Source organism: Scyliorhinus torazame, chromosome 8 (assembly GCF_047496885.1).
Source record: "Scyliorhinus torazame isolate Kashiwa2021f chromosome 8, sScyTor2.1, whole genome shotgun sequence".
NCBI lineage: Eukaryota > Metazoa > Chordata > Chondrichthyes > Carcharhiniformes > Scyliorhinidae > Scyliorhinus > Scyliorhinus torazame.
The window spans coordinates 71,134,186-71,153,386 of NC_092714.1; the positions used below are offsets into that span (position 1 = coordinate 71,134,186).

The following is a 19,201-nucleotide window of genomic DNA, read 5'->3' on the forward strand; positions in this document are numbered from 1 at the left end:
AGCAAACACAGCCTTTTTTGAAGGGGAGTCACTGTTTGTAAATTGACAATAGCCAATTTTCACACAGCGAGATCCCACAGACAGCCGACCAGTTAAGCTGTTTTGGTGTAGGAAAAAGTATTAGTCTGGACAACTCCAGTGCTTTCTTTGAAGTCGAACCATGGGATCTTTGGTATTCACCTGAACAGGCAGTCAGGAAATATTTTAAATCTCGGATAAAAGATGATCTCCAATAATGCATGACTATCCCTTGATACTGCCCTCAAAACTGTCAACCTGAGTTCATGTGCGGGTTCTGCGGAATGGCGTAGCGCCCATAGCTTGATTCAGAGGGAAGCATCTGAAATTATAATATCATAAGCTATGATACCTTTTGAGTACATTCTGGGCCCTAATTTTCTTGAGAAAGTCTGATAATCTGGCTTTCCCAATCTGTGGCTTTCACTTCATTCTGTGTAGTCACCCTCTCCACCTGCTGTCTTATAACTCAGTCTTTGGCTCCTCACTTTCCTCCTCTGTCACTGATAAAAAAAAAATTGAACTCTAAATATAATGATTACTCAGTCTTGCCAATTACTCAAAAATTGATTTCAGGTTTGTCTTACCCACGTCTCGAACACATCCTCTGGTCGCAGTTTCCTGAGGGTGGATCTGAAAATAGAAAAAATACATTTTCAAAAATAGTTTCTATGTTCCAGAGCAGCGTGAAAGACTGTCTAGCCTCCCTCTCCTTGCTTGTATTTGTAAAGGTTTATACTGTCTACCTTGGGTTCACAAACTGTCTTCCTACTGAATCAGCTGCGGGCTTTTCACTCAAGGCCTTCCCATGACGGGTTAGTCAAGAGGGAATAAAATAAATGGGGCGCGCTTCTCCACAAAGATTTCTATGTGTGGTAGCGAGCGGGAAATGGCGCAAACTTCCCAGCGATCTGCCCAATGAGGCTGGCAACGCTTTTCAACGTTAATTGGTCCACTTAACGAGGCCCCACGGGTTTCTCGCCACAAATGAAGGCTTGTCAGCCAACTTGCTGGCACCGCGCTAGCCAGACAAGGTCGAGCAGCACTTGCTCAGCCAACCCCAGCCAGCTCGCAACAATGGCGCCCAGGAGGCCGGCCCCAAGATTCTGGGATGGAGATCTGCGAAGGCTCCTAGATGCATTGGAGGTCAGGAGAGATGTCCTGTTCCCTCGAGGGTCGCGAGGAGGGTCAGCCACAAGGCAGCCAGTGCTGCCTGGGAAAAGGTGGCGATGGCTGTGAGCGCTGGTGGTGTGGTCAGGAGGACTAGCCTCCGACACCGGCCGAGGACAGAGCGGTCACCAACATGGAGGCTGGCGGACGCCGCAGAGGTGAGGAACCACCAAGCTCCCCCCAGAGGACCTGTCAAATGTGTTATTGCCTTACTAACTGACCCATCCCTCCCACTGACCACATGTCCATTCTCCAGCAAGTCCACAAGTCGACAGCGCAGGCCCATTCTGGGCCCCCTCTCCAGCCTCCCAGGAGACCACCTTGGAGGGGAGCTCCAAGAAAGACACAATCGAGGTGTCACAGCTGTCATCCTACCCTCCACCAGCGCAGCTACGCGCACCTCGGTGGGAAATGTTAGTGTTCAGGCTTCTGGGCACAATCTGGTGAGCACCACACAGCTGCTGATGCACATCAGGTGGAGGCAGGAACCCCCAGGGGAGACAGCAGTCTGAGGGCTGCTGGATCCCAGGACCCAGCTGGGTCCCAGCCTGATGCTGAGCCTATGGAAGAGGTATTCCCAGAGCTGATGGAAATGATAAGGAGCGGTCAGGACATTAGAAGGGAGATGTCAGCGACACTCCAGCAGATTGATGGCCGATTGGAGGAGCCCTAGGGGCTATGGGCGCAAGAGATGTCGGCAGCAATGCATGGCACCGAAGGCAACACTGCTAGGGTGGCGACCGCAGTGGAGAGCCTGGTGCACGACGTCGGCACCATTACTGGAGGTGTCCAAGCTGTTGCGCAGCTGGTGACGGCCATGACCGAGGATCTCGACTCGCTGAGGGATGTCACCCAGTACCAGGCTGACCTTGATGAGGTTCTGTGGGACATATCCCGCTCTCAGATGGGAATGGCCGTGGCGCGGCAGACCTTGTCCCAGTCGCAGGTGGGCATTGCCGAGGCACTGCAGAGCATGTCCCAGTCACTGAGGGGCATCGCCGAGGGCGTCGACACGATGGTGCAGAATTGTAAAACACAATAAACACCCTTGTGCATAACCAGTATGACGCCTCTGTCACTTTTGTCCACCATGTAGGCCGACCTCCGTACCCTTGGCCCATCTCTCCAGGCATCCACCCCTCCCTGGGCACACCGCGTGATGGGTGTGAGCAAACACTCAGCAGACTGGCAGGGGTCAGACTATTGGCATAGATTGTGGAGAACTGGTGCTCAATGCTCTGCGGATTATCATCACACCCCCTGCCCTCGATAGTGACCCGTTGATGGTGCCGACATAGTCCCAGCACCCTGGAGTGATGTAACACATACCCTGTGAGGGTGGGAGATGGGGGTGGCGGGTGGGTAAGGTATTGATGACAGACCAGGCCACGTCCTAAGTGAATCGGGAAAGTGTGTGAGCCTCCCTGGGCCTCCGGGCTTGCGGGACCCTCACTGTTCTGCAGCCTCCGGCCGGCCTCTGGTTCCTCCCTGGGCTCGTCTCCCCGCCCCTGCTGGTTTGGCGCCGCCTCATCGTCCTCGTCCTCTTCCTCCTCCTCCTCCTCTGCGGTGGGTACATGTTCCTCATTGCCAACTTTCAGCATGTCACCCAGCTCCTGTGCGAGGTTGTGGAGGGCACAGCAGACCACCGCAAAGCGGGTGACCCTCCAGGTGGTATACTGCAGTGCACCACTGGAGCGGGTCAAGGCATTGATACCACATCTTGAGGAGTCCGATGCACCGCTCAATGACAGCCCGGGAGGCCACATGGGCCTCGTTGTACTGGGTCTCCGCTTTGATCTCCAATCTCTGTTCAGGTGTCATTAGCCAGGTCCTCAGTGGGTACCCCTTATCCACCAAGAGCCTGCCACAAATCCTGGGGTGATCCTAGAAGAGGCCAAGGATGACCGACTGGCCCAGGATGTAGCTGTCGTGCACACTCCCTGGGAAGCGTGCATACACATGCATGATCTTCATCTGGTAGTCGCACATGAGCTATATGTTCAAGGATTGGAACCCCTTTCTGTTAACATAGGGCACTCCCAGATGGCCCGGTGAGCGCAGGGCAACATGTGTGCTATCTATTACCCCCTAGACCTAGGGCAACCCGGCAATGGCAGAGAAATCTGCTGCTCAGGAATCTTGCTAGGCTTGATCCATGTCAAAGTTGATGTAGTTTTCCGCCAAGGCAAACAGGGCTTCCATGACCTGTGGGATGCACCTTCCGCGCTGTGGCCTGCAAGATGCCACACAGGTCTCCGCCCGAGTCCTGGAATGATCCCGGGGCGTAGAAGTTCAGAGCTACGATGACCTTGACGGCCATCGGGAGCGTGTTTCCTCCTATTCCATGTGGTGCCAAGTCCGCGAGGACATGGCACAGGTGCCGCATCGTCTCTTTGTTGAGGCGGAGCCTCCTGCGGCACGTGCTGTCCATCATCTGTTCAAATGACCAGCGATGCCCTTACGCTCTGGGCCGTCGCAGGACTCCCCCTCTGGGGCCCGCCCAAGCTTGATGGGCGGCCGTCCTCGTTGTGTGGGGCGGGGACCGGCACATGGGCCGCCGCCTCGAGCATCTGCAGCCCATGTTGCTGCCGCTGTCTCCAGCTGACCTCCCGGGCTAGCAGCGGCACCACTAGCAGGGCACATTCTGGGTCCAAAATCCCTGCCATAGCATTCAATATTTGTAAGGCATTGGGAGAGGGTGTTAGACTGACAAACTGCGGTGGCTCCCACCCTGGGACCCTCCATTCTCCCATTGATCCTCCCCCCCCTATCCGGAACTCCCTGCTCATACACTCCTGATCACAGCGGGACCCCTTCACCAGACCCCAGACATTCTACCCCAGACCCCCGTTCATAACGTTACGTGGACCAGGCGCTGGTCACCTCCCTGAGGCACTCACCCACCCTCCGGCAGTGGACATGTCTCCGGAGCAGTGTCCCATCCCATGAGTGTGTGAATGTTAGCTACTTTGTGTGCGGTGTTGTCTCCCGCAATGTTCAGGCACAGTGTCCAGGCACTAGGGTGTGATTGGGATGCTAGGCAATGACTCCCTCATGCCACATGGCCCGCCCACCCACAGGAATCCACATGGGTTGTATAAAGTGCTCACTTAACCTATTCCCTACTGCCTTCAGCCGCACGGCCAGAGGCCCCGGCAGTCAGTCGGGGTCATGGGTGATCGGTGGTGCAGACGGGCAGGGATTCCCTTGGAAAGTTTATACACAATCCAGGGGTTGGCATGGTGGTGCCATGCGCGGTTGCCCTCCGGTTGGCCCCCCAGCACCTCTCCCCCACCCTCCCATGGCGGCCGACCCCTGTGGAGAGTCCCCCAGCCCCAGCCGAGGGTACCCTACCCCCCCACTGGAGTGGAAAGCCCAGCCCTTCAGGCTCTTTGCCTGTGAGCAGAGATGGCTACTCACATCCTCGGCTCCCCATAGAAGCCTTTCCGCCAGGTTCATGTTTTTAAAAGAGAGTACTAATCGGCGCCTGCGTGACAACTTGCTGGGGAGGTCAAAGAATGGCGGGAGACCATTGGATATTGGATCACTCCCGTTAATTGTATGGAAATCGAGCATAAGAGGTGATAACTGGCTTCTCGTCATACCACGGCGAGCTCCCGATTTCGCTTACAGGAGTGGGCCTGCACCTGGTGCAGGTCTCGTTTTCGGCCTGTGCCACTATTCACCAGCCTTGCTTCACTCGAGCGAGAGCACAATGAGGCTGGAGAATCGCGTCCATATTCTGCTGCATGGCCATTGCTAAGAGAGCTGTGGATTTCCAACCAATCCTGTAACTTGTCAAATTGGAAGCTCACACAAGATAATCACAACAGCTAATCTGTAAGCTCACTACTGTCCAGACACTTACTTTCAAAAGAAATCAATTTCACATAGCAGTCACTCTGCTATCTACCTTTTATGCTCTTGAATAAATTCCACAATTTCTTCCTCAGAATGGGGTTTATCTGGAATAGTGACCGAATCATCCATGAAAGGCTCATAAAAATCCACCTCATTCATCTTCAATGAGAGTTTCTTGGCGACCTACCCAGAAGAAAGAGAAGCATCAATGAATAAAATGATGAACACAAAGACTAAACTTAAATACAGACCGTAGAAAACTGTAAGCTGCGAATCCTGCAACACTCCCATTTGGCATGCCAACCCAAATGGTGGGATGTGAAAAAATGCATATTTCACAACAAACTAATGCAAGCCTTCATGAAGCACAGCAATGCAATTTAACAATAGTGCTGTGCGAAACAATTTTTCCACATGTAAGTGAAGATCGGATTTCATAGCACATCTACACAATAGAAATAAGGCACATTGAGAAAGCAGTTAAGATCATTTCATTTTCACTTTAACGGCAGTTGCATTCCTGTTTTATTGCATTTTGAATATTTCCATTTAGACGTATGTTCACGTGTACCTTCGCTAAATTCATTTTTTAAAAAATGTATTTTATTATCAACATGTATCAAAACAGGTTACAACACATAATCACCCCGGGAAACATGTTTCCCAGCAATCGACCATACAGTCTGTACTATTTTTTCCCCCCTTTTCACCTTCTCTCCCCCCCCCCCCCCGCCCCCCATGACGAACAGCTCCTCAAACACGGTCACAAACATCCCCCACCTTTTCTCAAACCCCTCTGCAGAGCCCCTTACTTCAAATTTTATCTTCTCTAACTGCAGAAAGTCATACAGGTCACCCAACCCAGCCGCTACCCCCGGTGGCGATGTCGACCACCACTCCAGAAAATTCGCCGCCGTGCAATCAGAGAGGCGAAGGCCACGACATCGGCCTTCCTCCTGTCCATGAGCTCCGGCTTCTCTGAAACCCCAAATATCGCAACCAAAGGGTCCGGGTCCACTCCCTCCTCCACTATCCTGGAACCGCGAACACTCCCGCCCAGAACCTTCCCAATTTTTCGCAACCCCAAAACATGTGCGCATGATTCGCTGGCCCCCGCCCACACCTCTCACACTCATCTGCTACCCCCTGAAAGAACCCACTTATTCTCGCCCGAGTCATTTGCACCCTGTGCACCACCTTAAACTGTATCAGGCTCATCCTTGCACTGGAGGATGTCTCGTTTACCCTACGCAGTGCCTCACTCCATACTCCCCAATTGATCTCCCCTCCCAACTCGCCTTCCCATTTCTCCTTGATCTTCACCACCCGCTCACCTCCCTGCTCCCCCAGCCACTTGTATATATTCCCAATTCTTTCCTCTCATTCCACATCCGGAAGCAGCAGTCGCTCCAGCAGGGTGTATCCCGGATCCTGGTAACCTAGGGAACCCCCTCCAGATCTTTCGTGCAAAGTTCCTAACCTGCAGATACCTGAACTCACTCCCCCTTGGCAGCTCTACCCTCCCCCTTAGCTCCTCCAGATTGGCGAACCCTTCCTCAAAATACAGATTCCTCACCTTGACCAGCCCCACTTCCCTCCACCTCCTGTATACACTATTCATCCCCACCGGCTCAAACCCATGATTCTCGCACAGCGGCGTTAGCACCGACATCCCTTCCACCCTAAAATGCCTCCTCAACTGATTCCATATCTTCACGGTGGACTGCACTACCGGGCTCTCTAATTTTGCTAAATTCATAAGCACTTATAATGAAGTGCTGAGTGGGTAGATTTCAACTTTAGATCACTATGTTGTAAATGGCTAAATACACAGTAGCCCGAATTCTCCAGCCATTGCGTGTCACTGTTCCCTCTGGCAGTGCACCCCCCCCCCCCCCCCCACCCTCCGATGGCGATTAAACTTTTCCCCAGGCTAGGACACATAACCCGAATACAAATACAAGATGCCATGAAGAGGACCTCACAAATGTGAGTTAATGCATTTTGGAATATCTAACATAGAGGGGAAATATACCGTAAATGGTAAAACTCTTGGGAATATAGAAAGTCAGAGAGATCTGGGCATGCAGGTCCACAGATCTTTGAAGGTGGCTACACAAGTGGACAAGGTAGTCAAGAAAGCATACAGAATGCTTGCCTTCATTGGACAGGGCATCGAGTATAAAAACTGGCGAGTCATCCTACAGTTGTCTAGAACCTTGGTAAGGCCGCACTTGAAATATTGCACACAATTCTACACTACCAGAAGGGTTTGAAGGCTTTCGAATGGGTGCAGAGGAGATTTACCAGGATATTGCCTGGTCTGGAGGGTGTTAGCTATGCGGAGAGGCTGAATAGACTCGGACAGTTTTCATTAGAACGACGGAGGTTGAGGGACGATCTGATAGAGATCTACAAGATTATGAGGGGCATGGATAGAGTAAATGGGCAGGCACTCTTACCCAGGGTGGCGGGATCAGTCACTAGGGGGCATAGGCTTTAGATCCGTGGGGCAAAGTTTAGAGGAGATGTGCGAGGCAGATTTTTTACACAGATGGGCAGGGTGAGTGCCTGGAACGTGTTGCTAGGGGAGCTTCTGAAAGCAGATACTTTAATAGAGTTCAAAAGGCATCTTGACAAATACATGGAGAGGATGGGTATAGAGGGTTACTGAGGGTTTTGGCCAAGGTGTGTATCATGACCAGTATAGGCTTGGATGGCCAAAGGGCCTGAAGCTGTGCTGTATTGTTCTTTGTTCTTATACAAGAGCAAAGTACTGTGGCTGCCGGAAATCTTATGCTACCAGACCTACCTGCGTTTTGGTCTTAACCTTGTCTTTTTCTTGTTTTTGCATTTGGGTGGCAGCTGTTCATTATTCTGCCATTTACACGTTCTCTGTGTCATAATATCCACTCATGTATATAATGAGATGCAGACAGGCAGTGATTGACACATAGGATGACCAGTAAACACACAACACAGTGCAGCCAATCACCAGACAGGACACTACCACTATAAAGCCAGAGGGCACTAGGTTTCCCGCTCTCTCGGGACCCAGCTACTGAGACAGTCAGAGTCCACGAGCTAGCAAGTGCAAACACCATGCGGTAACTAGTAAGTCTGGTCAGGCTACTAAAAGGTCTCTAGTCAATTCAGTATAGTGTCGACCCACAGCTGAATATGTATATCAGTTCTATCATTGAATAAAACAGTGTTGGATCTTCTCCAGTGTTAGAGGTCTGTTTCTAGCTTCCCTGCATCGAGTGCAGTCCACATCGAACCAACCTGCCGAACACATCACTCTGGACTCATCTTTTGTTTCTTTACTTCTCCCCTTACCCATCTCTTTGGCTAGTCCCACCAAATATTTTGTCATTTAACATCTCCTGTCTTCTGCTGATCACAGACCTTTCATTGTTTTTTTTCCATCGTCCCTCATTTCACTTCCTGAAAAGTAATTCCGGCTGAGATTTTCGATCGCTCCCATGGTGGGTTTTCCCGCAACAGATGGAGTGAGCCACTGGCCACCGGCGAGATGTTCTGGTCCCGCCAAAGTCTACGGGCTGTTGCATGGCTCTCCCGCCCCGCTGCCAAGAAACCTGCTGCAACAGGTCAACTTCGGAAGGACCGGAAGATCCCTCTGGCAGAAGGGGCTGGAAAATCCCATCCCATATTTCAAATTTTTCCCAGTTCTGATGAAAGATATCAGTTTCTGGGGCTGGTTTAGCACAGGGCTAAACCGCTGGCTTTGAAAGCAGACCAAGGCAGGCCAGCAGCACAGTTCAATTCCCGTTCCAGCCTCCCCAAACAGGCGCCGGAATGTGGTGACTAGGGGCTTTTCACAGAAACTTCATTTGAAGCCTACTTGTGACAATAAGCGATTTTCATTTCATTTCTCTCTCCCTAATGCTGCGAGACCCAAGTATTTCCAGCAGTTTTTGTTTTTATTTCTAATGGAAGGTTATAGGTGCTCTCGCCATTCATGCAAATTATATCTTTGTGTATTAATATGCAACAGCAAATTGAATTTATATAGCTTTAATCTAGAAAAAAATCAACACAGATGCATAACGTTTTTTTAAATCTTGCATATGACACAAATTTCTTCTAAGTGTAGCACACATGCTTATAGTCAGAGTTTGTTTGCCACAATATTGTAAACACAACTGGCTGTCATATTTGAACTTGCTATTTAAGCATATTGCTTATACCTGCCTCTGATTCACTGATTCTTCCCATGTAACTCATTGCAAATCTTCTATCTCTTGAGATGCATATTCCAGCCACGCTATTTTCAACAGATCCAACCACCAAAAACATGCAATTGGCCTCTCACTTTCTGGGAACCAGTGGTAACTGATGGGTTTGACCTGATTTTTATGTTTGTTGGGGGGGGGGGGAGGGGGGATGGGGGGCAGGAATCCTCATCCCCATGTAAAATTCAGCCCATTGCGTGTAATTATCAGAAAAACTTTGAAACAAGGCAACACATGGGGCGCAATTCTCCCATCGAGAAACTAAGTCCCGACGCCGGAGTGAAAACCGGAGTGTTTCACTCCTGCATTGGATTCCGTTCCCAGCCCCCTATTCTCCCGCCCCCAGGGGGCTAGGAGCAGCGCCGCGTCATTTACGCACACCGGGTAAATGACGTTACCCGCGCATGCGCGGTTGCTGTCCTCCCCCCAGTCGCCCGGCAAGAAGATGTCGGATGGATCTTGCGGGGCGGCGGACGAAAGGAGGTCTTCCTTCAGAGAGGCCGGCCCGCCGATCGGGGGCACCGATCGCGGGACAGACCCCTTTTGAGCCCCTCCCCGGTGCAGGAACCCCCTCGCTCCCCCACAGGCCTTCCCCCCAGCGTTCCCGCGCTGTTCCCGCCGGCAGCGACCAGATGTGGATGGCACCAGCGGGAACCTGTCGCGCCGCGCCGGTTTGGGGGGGGGTGGAGGGAGAATCGCGTGAGGGCGTCGGGACGGCATGGCGGGACTCGCGCGGCGCCCGGGCGGTTCTCCCACCCAGCGTGGGGGGGGGGGGGGGGGGGGGGGGGGGAGGGGGGGAGAATTCCACCCATGAACTTTGAAGCTTTTTCAAATAACTTTGAACACAAATACATTTTCCAGGTTAACGCCTATTTACCGACAAAGAGTCACACAGGCAGGTACTGACGTGAAACGATAGAAATAGAAAGATATAATAAAAGAAAGAAACGTTTGGAAACAATGAGACAGAAAGAGAGAACAAGACAAAGATGAAACGGGGGCAACAAGACAGATAATATGATAAAATACTGAACTTCCGTAAATGAGGCATTGAAGTTTAGAAGGATTTGCGGTTTAAATTGTACAATTTAACTGTTCCTGATATAATCTGTGACAATGGGTTACACTTTAGTTTTTCATCTGGATGAAATTTGTACTTTTTAAACTTATTTAATGGGAGTGATGAGTCAAAAAAGTATATGTAAACAGCGTGTTGTTACAAATTGCTTTGCCATTTGGCTTTGTTTTAAGCCGCAACAATGGTTGGCACAGTAAAATCGCAATGGCATACACAACTTATGTCAATTATTTCCTAAATGCACACTGAACACAAATCCAAGACCAGGACATCCTAACATCCCATGTAACAGCTAAATAATCAGAGACAAAAGAATTAGGAATGTAAGAACAAAAGTAGGTCATGCAGCCTCTCGAGCCTGTTCTGTCATTAGTGGGTTCATGGCTCATGTGTATCCTAACTTCATCCATCTGCCTTGATCTCATAACCCTTTATACCCGTGGCCAGCAAAATCTATTGATCTAATTGGACACGCATCTACCACTTTATATGGGAAAGTTCCACATTTCTACCAACTTTCCGATAGAGATGTTTCCTAACATCTCTCCTGAATGGCAGGTTTTGATTTTAAGGCTATAACCCCTTAGACTCTTGACCCCCAAACAAGCGGAAAAAAGTCCATCCCTGTCTACCACATCGATTGCTTTCAAAATTCTAAAAACCTCAAAACCCCCTTAATCATGTATAGTACAAGAAATACATGCCTAGTTTATGTAATCTCTCAACAGCATTTAACCTTTGGAGCCTTGGCAAAACTCTGGTGAACCTATGTTCCACCCTTTCCAAGGTGGCATTTCCTTATATGCTGACCAGGACTGCACACAGAACTCCAGATGTGGTCTAACCAAGGCTTTGAATAGATGTAGAAAAACCTCTTCCTTTTTGTACTCTAACCATCTGGTTATAAAGACATTTAAGCAGCTGTTTCTTTGTACCCGAACACTATATTAGTCATCTGCATGCATGAATCCTAAATCTCTTCGGGACACTACTGATCCTAGATTTCCGTTATTTGGATAGTACTGGATCTATCTGTTGTGGTCCAAAATGAATTACCTCACAATAACCTGCATGAAAGCCACCTACCACAGTTTTGCCCTCTCAATTAATTTATCAATGGTTCTTTACAATTTTAAGCTCCTGTCTAGGTAAAGTCACCATAGTCCCAGATGCTTTCCCTTTTGAGGGGGAGAACTGACTGGTGGTGGTTTAACCGGAGGATCACCACGCCTCAGGCAAGGGGCAATGTTGAGAAGGCAGGCCTTCATGAATAACCTTAGACAATACAGGAATTAAACCCATACTAATGGCCTTATTCAGTTTCAAAAACTAGCTGTCTTGTCCACTGAGCTAAACCGGTTTAGCTCCTGTCTACACAACTTACTAGGCACCGATTTTGTCGCCGATGGCAAATTTGGGTTTGGGCTCGCTATTTAGTATCTAAGTCATCAATAAATGTAGTGAGTTGAGGCCTGAGCACAGATCCCTGTGGGACATCACGATCACTTTCTTGCAATTCCAGTCCATACACGGCAACTGTGCATGAAGTGGTCCCCCCAGTGTTGCAGCACAAATAAATACTTATCCTTATTCTCGCTCTTCATAGATTATCATAGAATTTACAGTGCAGAAGGAGCCCATTCGGCCCATCGAGTCTGCATCGGCCCTTGGAAAGTGTACCTCATTTAAGCCCACACCACCACCCTTAAAAAAAAAAGGGCAGCACGGTAGCACAAGTGGATAGCACTGTGGCTTCACAGCGCCAGGGTCCCAGGTTCGATTCCCTGCTGGGTCACTGTCTGTGCGGAGTCTGCACGTCCTCCTCGTGTCTGCGTGGGTTTCCTCCAGGTGCTCCGGTTTCCTCCCACAGTCCAAAGATGTGCAGGTTAGGTGGATTGGCAATGCTAAATTGCCCTTAGTGGTCAAAAAGGTTAGAAGGGGTTATTGAGTTACGGGGGTAGGGTGGAAGTGAGGGCTTAAGTGGGTTGGTGCAGACTCGATGGGCCGAATGGCCTCCTTCTGCACTGTATGTTCTATGTTCTAGCCCAGTAACCCCATCTAACCTTTTTTGGACACTAAGGGCAATTTAGCTTAGCCAATCCACCTAACCTGCACATCTTTAGACTGTGGGAGGAAACCGGAGCGCCCGGAGGAAACCCTCAAGCACGGGGAGAACGTGCAAACTCCGCACGTTACTGCCTAACAAATTTCCTAACTAGGTCAATAATTTGCCTTCACTTCCATGAGCTCCAATTACTCACCACTTTATTAAAAGTTGCAAAGAATCTGATATAAGGGTGAAAGTGCTCTGCTGCATCTTCGAAAGCTTTGTAATCTGCATTAGGAAGAGAAAAGAAAGAAAGAAGAAAAGATAGAAATGCAGATCAGAATAGTTTGCATATTTTGATTATGTAAGAATATTATTAATTGGTTGAAATTTCCATGGGGAGCGAAGGGGCAAAAAGGATAGGAGTGACATCTTCATGTAAATTCTGCGATGCACCACCAGCCTGGAAGCTCTGCCATTGACCTGCTTTCATTCATGAGATCAGGAGGAGGACCCTTTATTACCAGAGCACCAACAGATACACCTATCAGTATTAGTGCATCTAAAAGGTACTCCCAATGGTGAAAGGCTTCAAAGACTCTTCCAACACACTCTGGTTGATCTCCCCTAGTCTACTCTTCAAGACTCACAGCAAGTCCCATTCAACTATCACCTCTATTCTCAATGACCCACATCAATGTCTCTATTTTAAAATTCTCATCTTTGTTTTCAAATCCTTCCATAACCTCACCCCTCCCTATCTCTTGAACCTCCTCCAGTGCCACAACCTTTCGCGATATCTGCACTTTCCTAATTCTAGCCTCTTGTGCAACCTCAATTGTAAATCGTTCACAATGGTGGCCATTGTGGTGAACGTATTCTGGTAACCATTCACCACTGTATTACATTGCACTATGCTATTGCCCATGTGGGCTCCACCTATGGACCACTGTACTGTATTACACCGCTTGTATCATGTTGGTGCCCTTGTGGGCTCCGCCCCCTAGAGGGGAGGTATATAGAGCTGCTGTCCTGTAGGCGGCTCTCAGTGCAGAGCAGTCGTAGGCAGGCACTGTTCTAGTTGATTAAAGCCACTGTTCACTTCAACTCTTTGTCTTGTGTGAATTGATGGTCGCATCAATTTAATCAACTACAACATCGCGATGGAAGCAGCCCTCGAACCTGACCGACTGGAACTCTACCCACAGGCCGCCAAAGGGATTTTTTTCACACTGGCTCCGATGTTTCGAGGCCTACCACGCCGCCTCCTCCTCGCCCTCCGTCACAGACGAACAGATGCTGAGCCTCCTCCAGGCCCGGGTGAGCCATCGAATCACCGTGCAACTCAAGGAAGCAACCACATACGCAGACGCGCTCGCGATGCTGAAGCGTCAATACGGGAGGCCGGTGACGAAGTGTTTGCACGGCATCTCCTCACCACTCGCCGCCAACGCCCCGGGGAATCGCTGGAGCAGTACCTACGCGACCTCAAAGTCCTCGCGCGAAGCTGCAACTACAAGGCCGTCACGGCCTCCCAACACATGGAACTCGCCGAGTCCGGTCCAACAACGTCAGACAGCGCCTGCTCGATAAGGGCGCCCTCAACCTAGAAGAGACGGTAAAACTAGCCATTTCCCTAAAAGTAGCATTCCAGAGCCTCAACGCTTCCCCTCTGACCACGCGACCCCCTCGTGGACACCCGACCAGAGAGTACCCCAGGCCTGTGCCCGCCCAACCCGGGGGGCTGCCCTGCTATTTCTGCGGCCAGCACCAGCACCCCAGGCAATGCTGTCCGGCTCGGAACGCGAATTGTAGTGACTGCAGCAAGAAAGGACAGCGGCAAGAAAGGACACTTTGTCAAAGCTGGACTGGCCAGGTCCAAGTCCTCCAAATCACAGGCCCGACTCTCAGACTCACAGGCCCGCAGACCCCACATGCATTGCTGCATGCCTGCCGGCTCCGCCCCCTTTGGACGCGTCACCCACCTCGTATTGTCCGTGGGGGCAGCCATCTTCGACTCTGCACAACATGTGCGACTGACGGGGGCCACCATCTTGGCCGCCATCTTCAACGCCACCCGACACATGCGACCGACGGGGGCAGTCATCTTGGGACCACCCCACCACCTCTGACCACGCCGGCTACCCGCAACTCGGTGCGGTCACCCTTGGCCAGTCACACCCAAAGCACCTCAGGAACTCCATGATGACCATCCGGGTCAATGGGCACGAAACGCCCTGCCTGTATGACTCCGGGAGCACGGAGAGGTTCGTTCATCCAGACACAGCAAGGCGCTCTTCTCTCCAAATCTCCCCCGCATTCCAAATAAGCTCCCTCGCTTCTGGATCGCACTCAGTGCAGATCCGGGGGTACATCATCGCGAACCTCGCGATACAGGGTGTCGAATACGCTAACTTTAAACTGTATGTACTCCCCAATCTCTGCGCTCCTCTTCTGCTGGGACTGGACTTCCAGTGCAACCTCAGGAGCCTGATCCTAAAGTTCGGCAGACGCCTACCCCCCTCACTGTTTGTAGCCTCGCGACCCTGAAGGGCGACGCTCCCCCGCTATTCACGAATCTCACCACCGACTGTAAACCTGTCGCCACCAGGAGCAGGTGGTATAGTATCCAGGACAGGACTTTTATCAAGTCCGAGGTCCAGCAGCTCTTACGCGAAGGGATCATCGAGGCCAGTAACAGCCCCTGGAGAGCCTAGGTGGTGGTCGTCAGGACCAGGGAAAAGAACCGGATGGTATAGATTACAGCCAAACCATAAACCGGTATACGCACCTCAATGCATACCCACTTCCCCGGATAGCGGACATTGTTAATCAGATTGCACACCAGCTGGTGTTCTCCACGGTAGATTTGAAGTCCGCATGCCACCGGCTCCCGATCCGCCCGGAGGACCGCCACTACACGGCCTTTGAGGCAGACGGCCGCCTCTTCCACTTCTTCCGGGTCCCGTTTGGTGTCATCAATGGGGTCTCAGTCTTCCAAAGAACGATGGACCGAATAGTGGACCAGTACGGGCTGCGGGCCACATTTCCGTACTTGGACAACGTCACCATCTGCGGCCATGATCAGCAGGACCACGACGCCAACCTTCAGAAGTTTCTCCAAACCGCCCATGCCCTCAACCTCAATTATAACAAGGAGAAATGCATTTTTCGCACAACCAGACTAGCCATCCTCGGCTATGTCGTGGAAAACGGAGTTCTAGGGCCCGACCCCGACCGTATGCGCCCCCTCCTGCAACTCCCCCTCCCCCACTGTCCCAAAGCCCTGAAAAGGTGCCTCGGGTTCTTTTCCTATTATGCGCAGTGGGACCCCAACTATGCGGACAAAGCCCGTCCACTGATCAAAGCTACCATCTTCCCGCTGGCAGCTGAGGCCCGCCTGGCCTTCAGCCGCATCAAGGCAGATATTGACAAAGCCGCGATGCGCGCAGTGGACAAGTCCGTCCCCTTCCAGGTGCAGAGCGACGCGTCAGAGGTCGCCCTTGCCGCCACCCTTAACATAGCAGGCAGGCCAGTAGCATTTTTCTCCCGTACCCTCAACGCCTTTGAAATTCGACACTCCTCAGTCGAAAAGAAGCTCAAGCCATCGTGGAAGCTGTATGGCACTGGAGGCACTACCTCGCTGGTAGGAGGTTTACCCTCGTCACCGACCAATGGTCGGTAGCCTTCATGTTCGACAATACACAGCGGGGCAAGATCAAGAACGATAAAATCTTGAGGTGGAGGATCGAACTCTCCACCTATAATTACGATATAGTGTACTGTCCTGGGAAGCTCAACGAGCCCCCAGATGCCCTCTCCCGCGGCACACGCGCCAGCGCGCAAGATGACCGACTCCGGGCTATCCACGATGACCTCTGCCACCCGGGGGTCACCCGGCTTTTCCACTACATCAAGTCCCGCAACTTGCCCTACTCCACCGAGGAGGTCAGGGACTGCCAAATCTGCGCGGAGTGTAAGCCGCACTTCTATCAACCGGATAAGGCCACCTGGTGAAGGCATCCCGGCACTTCGAGCGCCTCAGTATCGATTTCAAAGGGCCCCTCCCCTCTACCAACCGCAACACATATTTCCTCAACGTCGTTGACGAGTACTCCCGCTTCCCCTTTGCAATCCCTTGTCCCGACATGACCGTGATCACTGTCATTAAGGCCCTACATAGTATCTTCACCTTGTTAGGTTTCCCCACTTACGTCCACAGTGACCGGGGCTCCTTGTTTATGAGCGACGAACTGCGTCAGTACCTGCTCAGTAAGGGCATCGCCTCGAGCAGGACTACTAGTTACAACCCCCCGGGGAAACGGACAGGTGGAGAGGGAGAACGCGACGGTATGGAAGGCCGTCCTCCTGGCCGCATCGGTCTAGGAATCTCCCAGCTTCCCACTGGCAGGAGGTCCTCCCCGACGCACTCCACTCCATTAGGTCACTTCTTTGCACAGCCATGAATGAGACCCCTCATGACTGCCTATTTGTTTTCCCTAGGAAATCCACCTCCGGAGTTTCGCTTCCGTCCTGGCTGAAGACACCGGGGCCCGTACTACTCCGGAAACACGTGAGGAGCCATAAGTCCGACCTCCTGGTCCAAAGGGTCCAGCTCCTTCACGCCAACCCCCAGTATGCATACGTAGCGCACCCCGACGGCCGACAAGATACGATCTGCCTCCGGGACCTGGCACCCGCAAGATCCCCTACCATCACCTACCCTCCCCCAACCTACACCGAACAGCGCCCCCGCCCCTACATGGCCTCCACACCCCCTCCTATGTCCCCTCCCCCCATCGCCGACTTGCAGGGATGAAGCTCCAGAAAACACGCTCCCGGAGTCCACACCTGTGCCCGCATCGACGAGTTCAACCCCCATGCCCGCACCGACGAGTTTGACACCCATGCCCACTGTGAAACCAGAGCTCAGGCGATCGCAGCGCAACCTGTGAGCCCTTCACCCCCACCGGACAGACTCAACCTGTGAGCCCTTCACCCCCACCGGACAGACTCAACCTGTGAGCCCTTCACCCCCACCGGACTTCAATTTTTTAACAGGGGGTGAATGTGGTGAACGTATTCTGGTAACCATTCACCACTGTATTACATTGTACTATGCTGCTGCCCATGTGGGGACCATTGTACTGTATTACACCGCTTGTATCATGTTAGTGCCCTTGTGGGCTCCGCCCCCTAGAGGGGAGGTATATAGAGCAGCTGTCCTGTAGGCAGCTCTCAGTGCAGAGCAGTCACAGGCAGGCATTGTTCTAGTTGATTAAAGCCACTATTCACTTCAACTCTCTGTCTCGTGTGAATTGATGGTCGCATCCGCCATGCCTTCCGTTACCTAGGCCCTAGAATCTCCTCCCGGCCTCTCTACCTCACCTTCCTCCTTCAAGGCACTCCTTAGTCCTACTTCGTTGATCAAGATTATGGTCATTTGACCGAATTCTTATTTGGCTAGAATACTTCTGTGAAACACCTTTTATTACCCTCAAGGTAATTTTTTATAAATATAAGTTGTTGATGACTGTCACAACTTGCCAGATTCCAGAATTAAGAGACAGTGCACAACTCTTCCCCAGATAGGATATTCTCAGCAGCCCCACTGTTAAAGGGGTGGGGATAGGAAAGAGCAGTGGTGGGAGGGGGGCTCGGAGCCACTTTTAATATATTTTTTTAATAATTGTTTCTTTGGGGCTCAGGTCATGATCCTGGTTTGATAGGTAGGGCGTACTTCTGCCACTTGGCAACTTGCTGCATCTAGTCTCACTAAGGGCTAGAAAAATGGAATTCCTGAGGTAAGAGGCCACTAGCATACCCCTCCCCTCTGCGTCGATAGCTTTGTTTGAGGAAGATGGGCGCTCTGCCACAAACAGGCCATTTCAAAAACTTCCAGGAAGACTGAGAGTTTGAGTATCCAGGTGCCACTGTAATATCCAATGGTTCAATTGATCTGTGTTTGATTATGTTAGCCTGTTCACGGATCTATGTTCACTATGCTTAATTGTTAAAGCCTGTGGGTGGAGCGAGAGGGCTCACGTAACTGAAGCCACATAGAAGGTTCCGGAATCTGGGCTGAGACCACAGGTGTAGAAATCTTGTAATTGTTGACATATTTTAAAGTACTATAAATAAACCTCAGCATTAGTTTCACGTCTGCATTGCTCTCACATAAATCAAATATATAACTTACATAGCAAACTGACAAATGAGTAACTGCCGCCCTAAGCTTTAGCCCTTACAAAGTGCTTTCAGGTGAATTTATGGGTAGAGTGAACTCGAGGGGCTACAAATGTTATATCCAGATTGTCTGTAATGAATCTAATCTGTTTCCTTTCTTTTATTTTCAGGTCAGTTGTTGATTCTAAATTATTGTGGTCTTGAAAAATCTTCATGACCAGGAACAATAAATATTAACTTGGAATAGATAAGTATTGTAGATTTATTTGAGGAAATCCAATCTTCAATTGGATTTAAGGTAACAGAGTCATGTTTTCTAAACTGCTTTTAAAAGGAATAACAGTTTGTTTTCGTTAGCCATAAAAATAAAAAGGTGGCTTTGATCTCACCGAAGTGTTACAAATTGCTGCAATTTTTTCTGAGGCATCATTAGAGAATCATATAAACAATCACTGTTAAATATCCTCTATCAGTCTGTGTGGGCCTGCCTATGTAATCCGGGCTGACAATCAATGAAATGTTGTGTGCAACAAAAAGACAAGCTATCAAGTAACTTGCAGCTGCTTAACATGTCAGCAGTGAACA

General features: G+C 50.7%; 1 protein-coding gene across 1 annotated transcript in view; it reads right to left on the reverse strand.

The window, feature by feature from the left end:
* The window catches only part of LOC140427930 (calsequestrin-2-like), a 97,095-nt gene that overhangs the window by 36,283 nt on the left and 41,611 nt on the right, over positions 1-19,201 (reverse strand). Inside the window, exons 5-7 of the mRNA XM_072513800.1 lie at positions 12,645-12,718; positions 5,102-5,232; positions 606-651 (exon numbers count right to left, since the gene is read on the reverse strand). Of these exons, the coding sequence (XP_072369901.1) occupies positions 606-651; positions 5,102-5,232; positions 12,645-12,718 (251 nt within the window). The remainder of the gene's footprint in view (positions 1-605; positions 652-5,101; positions 5,233-12,644; positions 12,719-19,201) is intronic.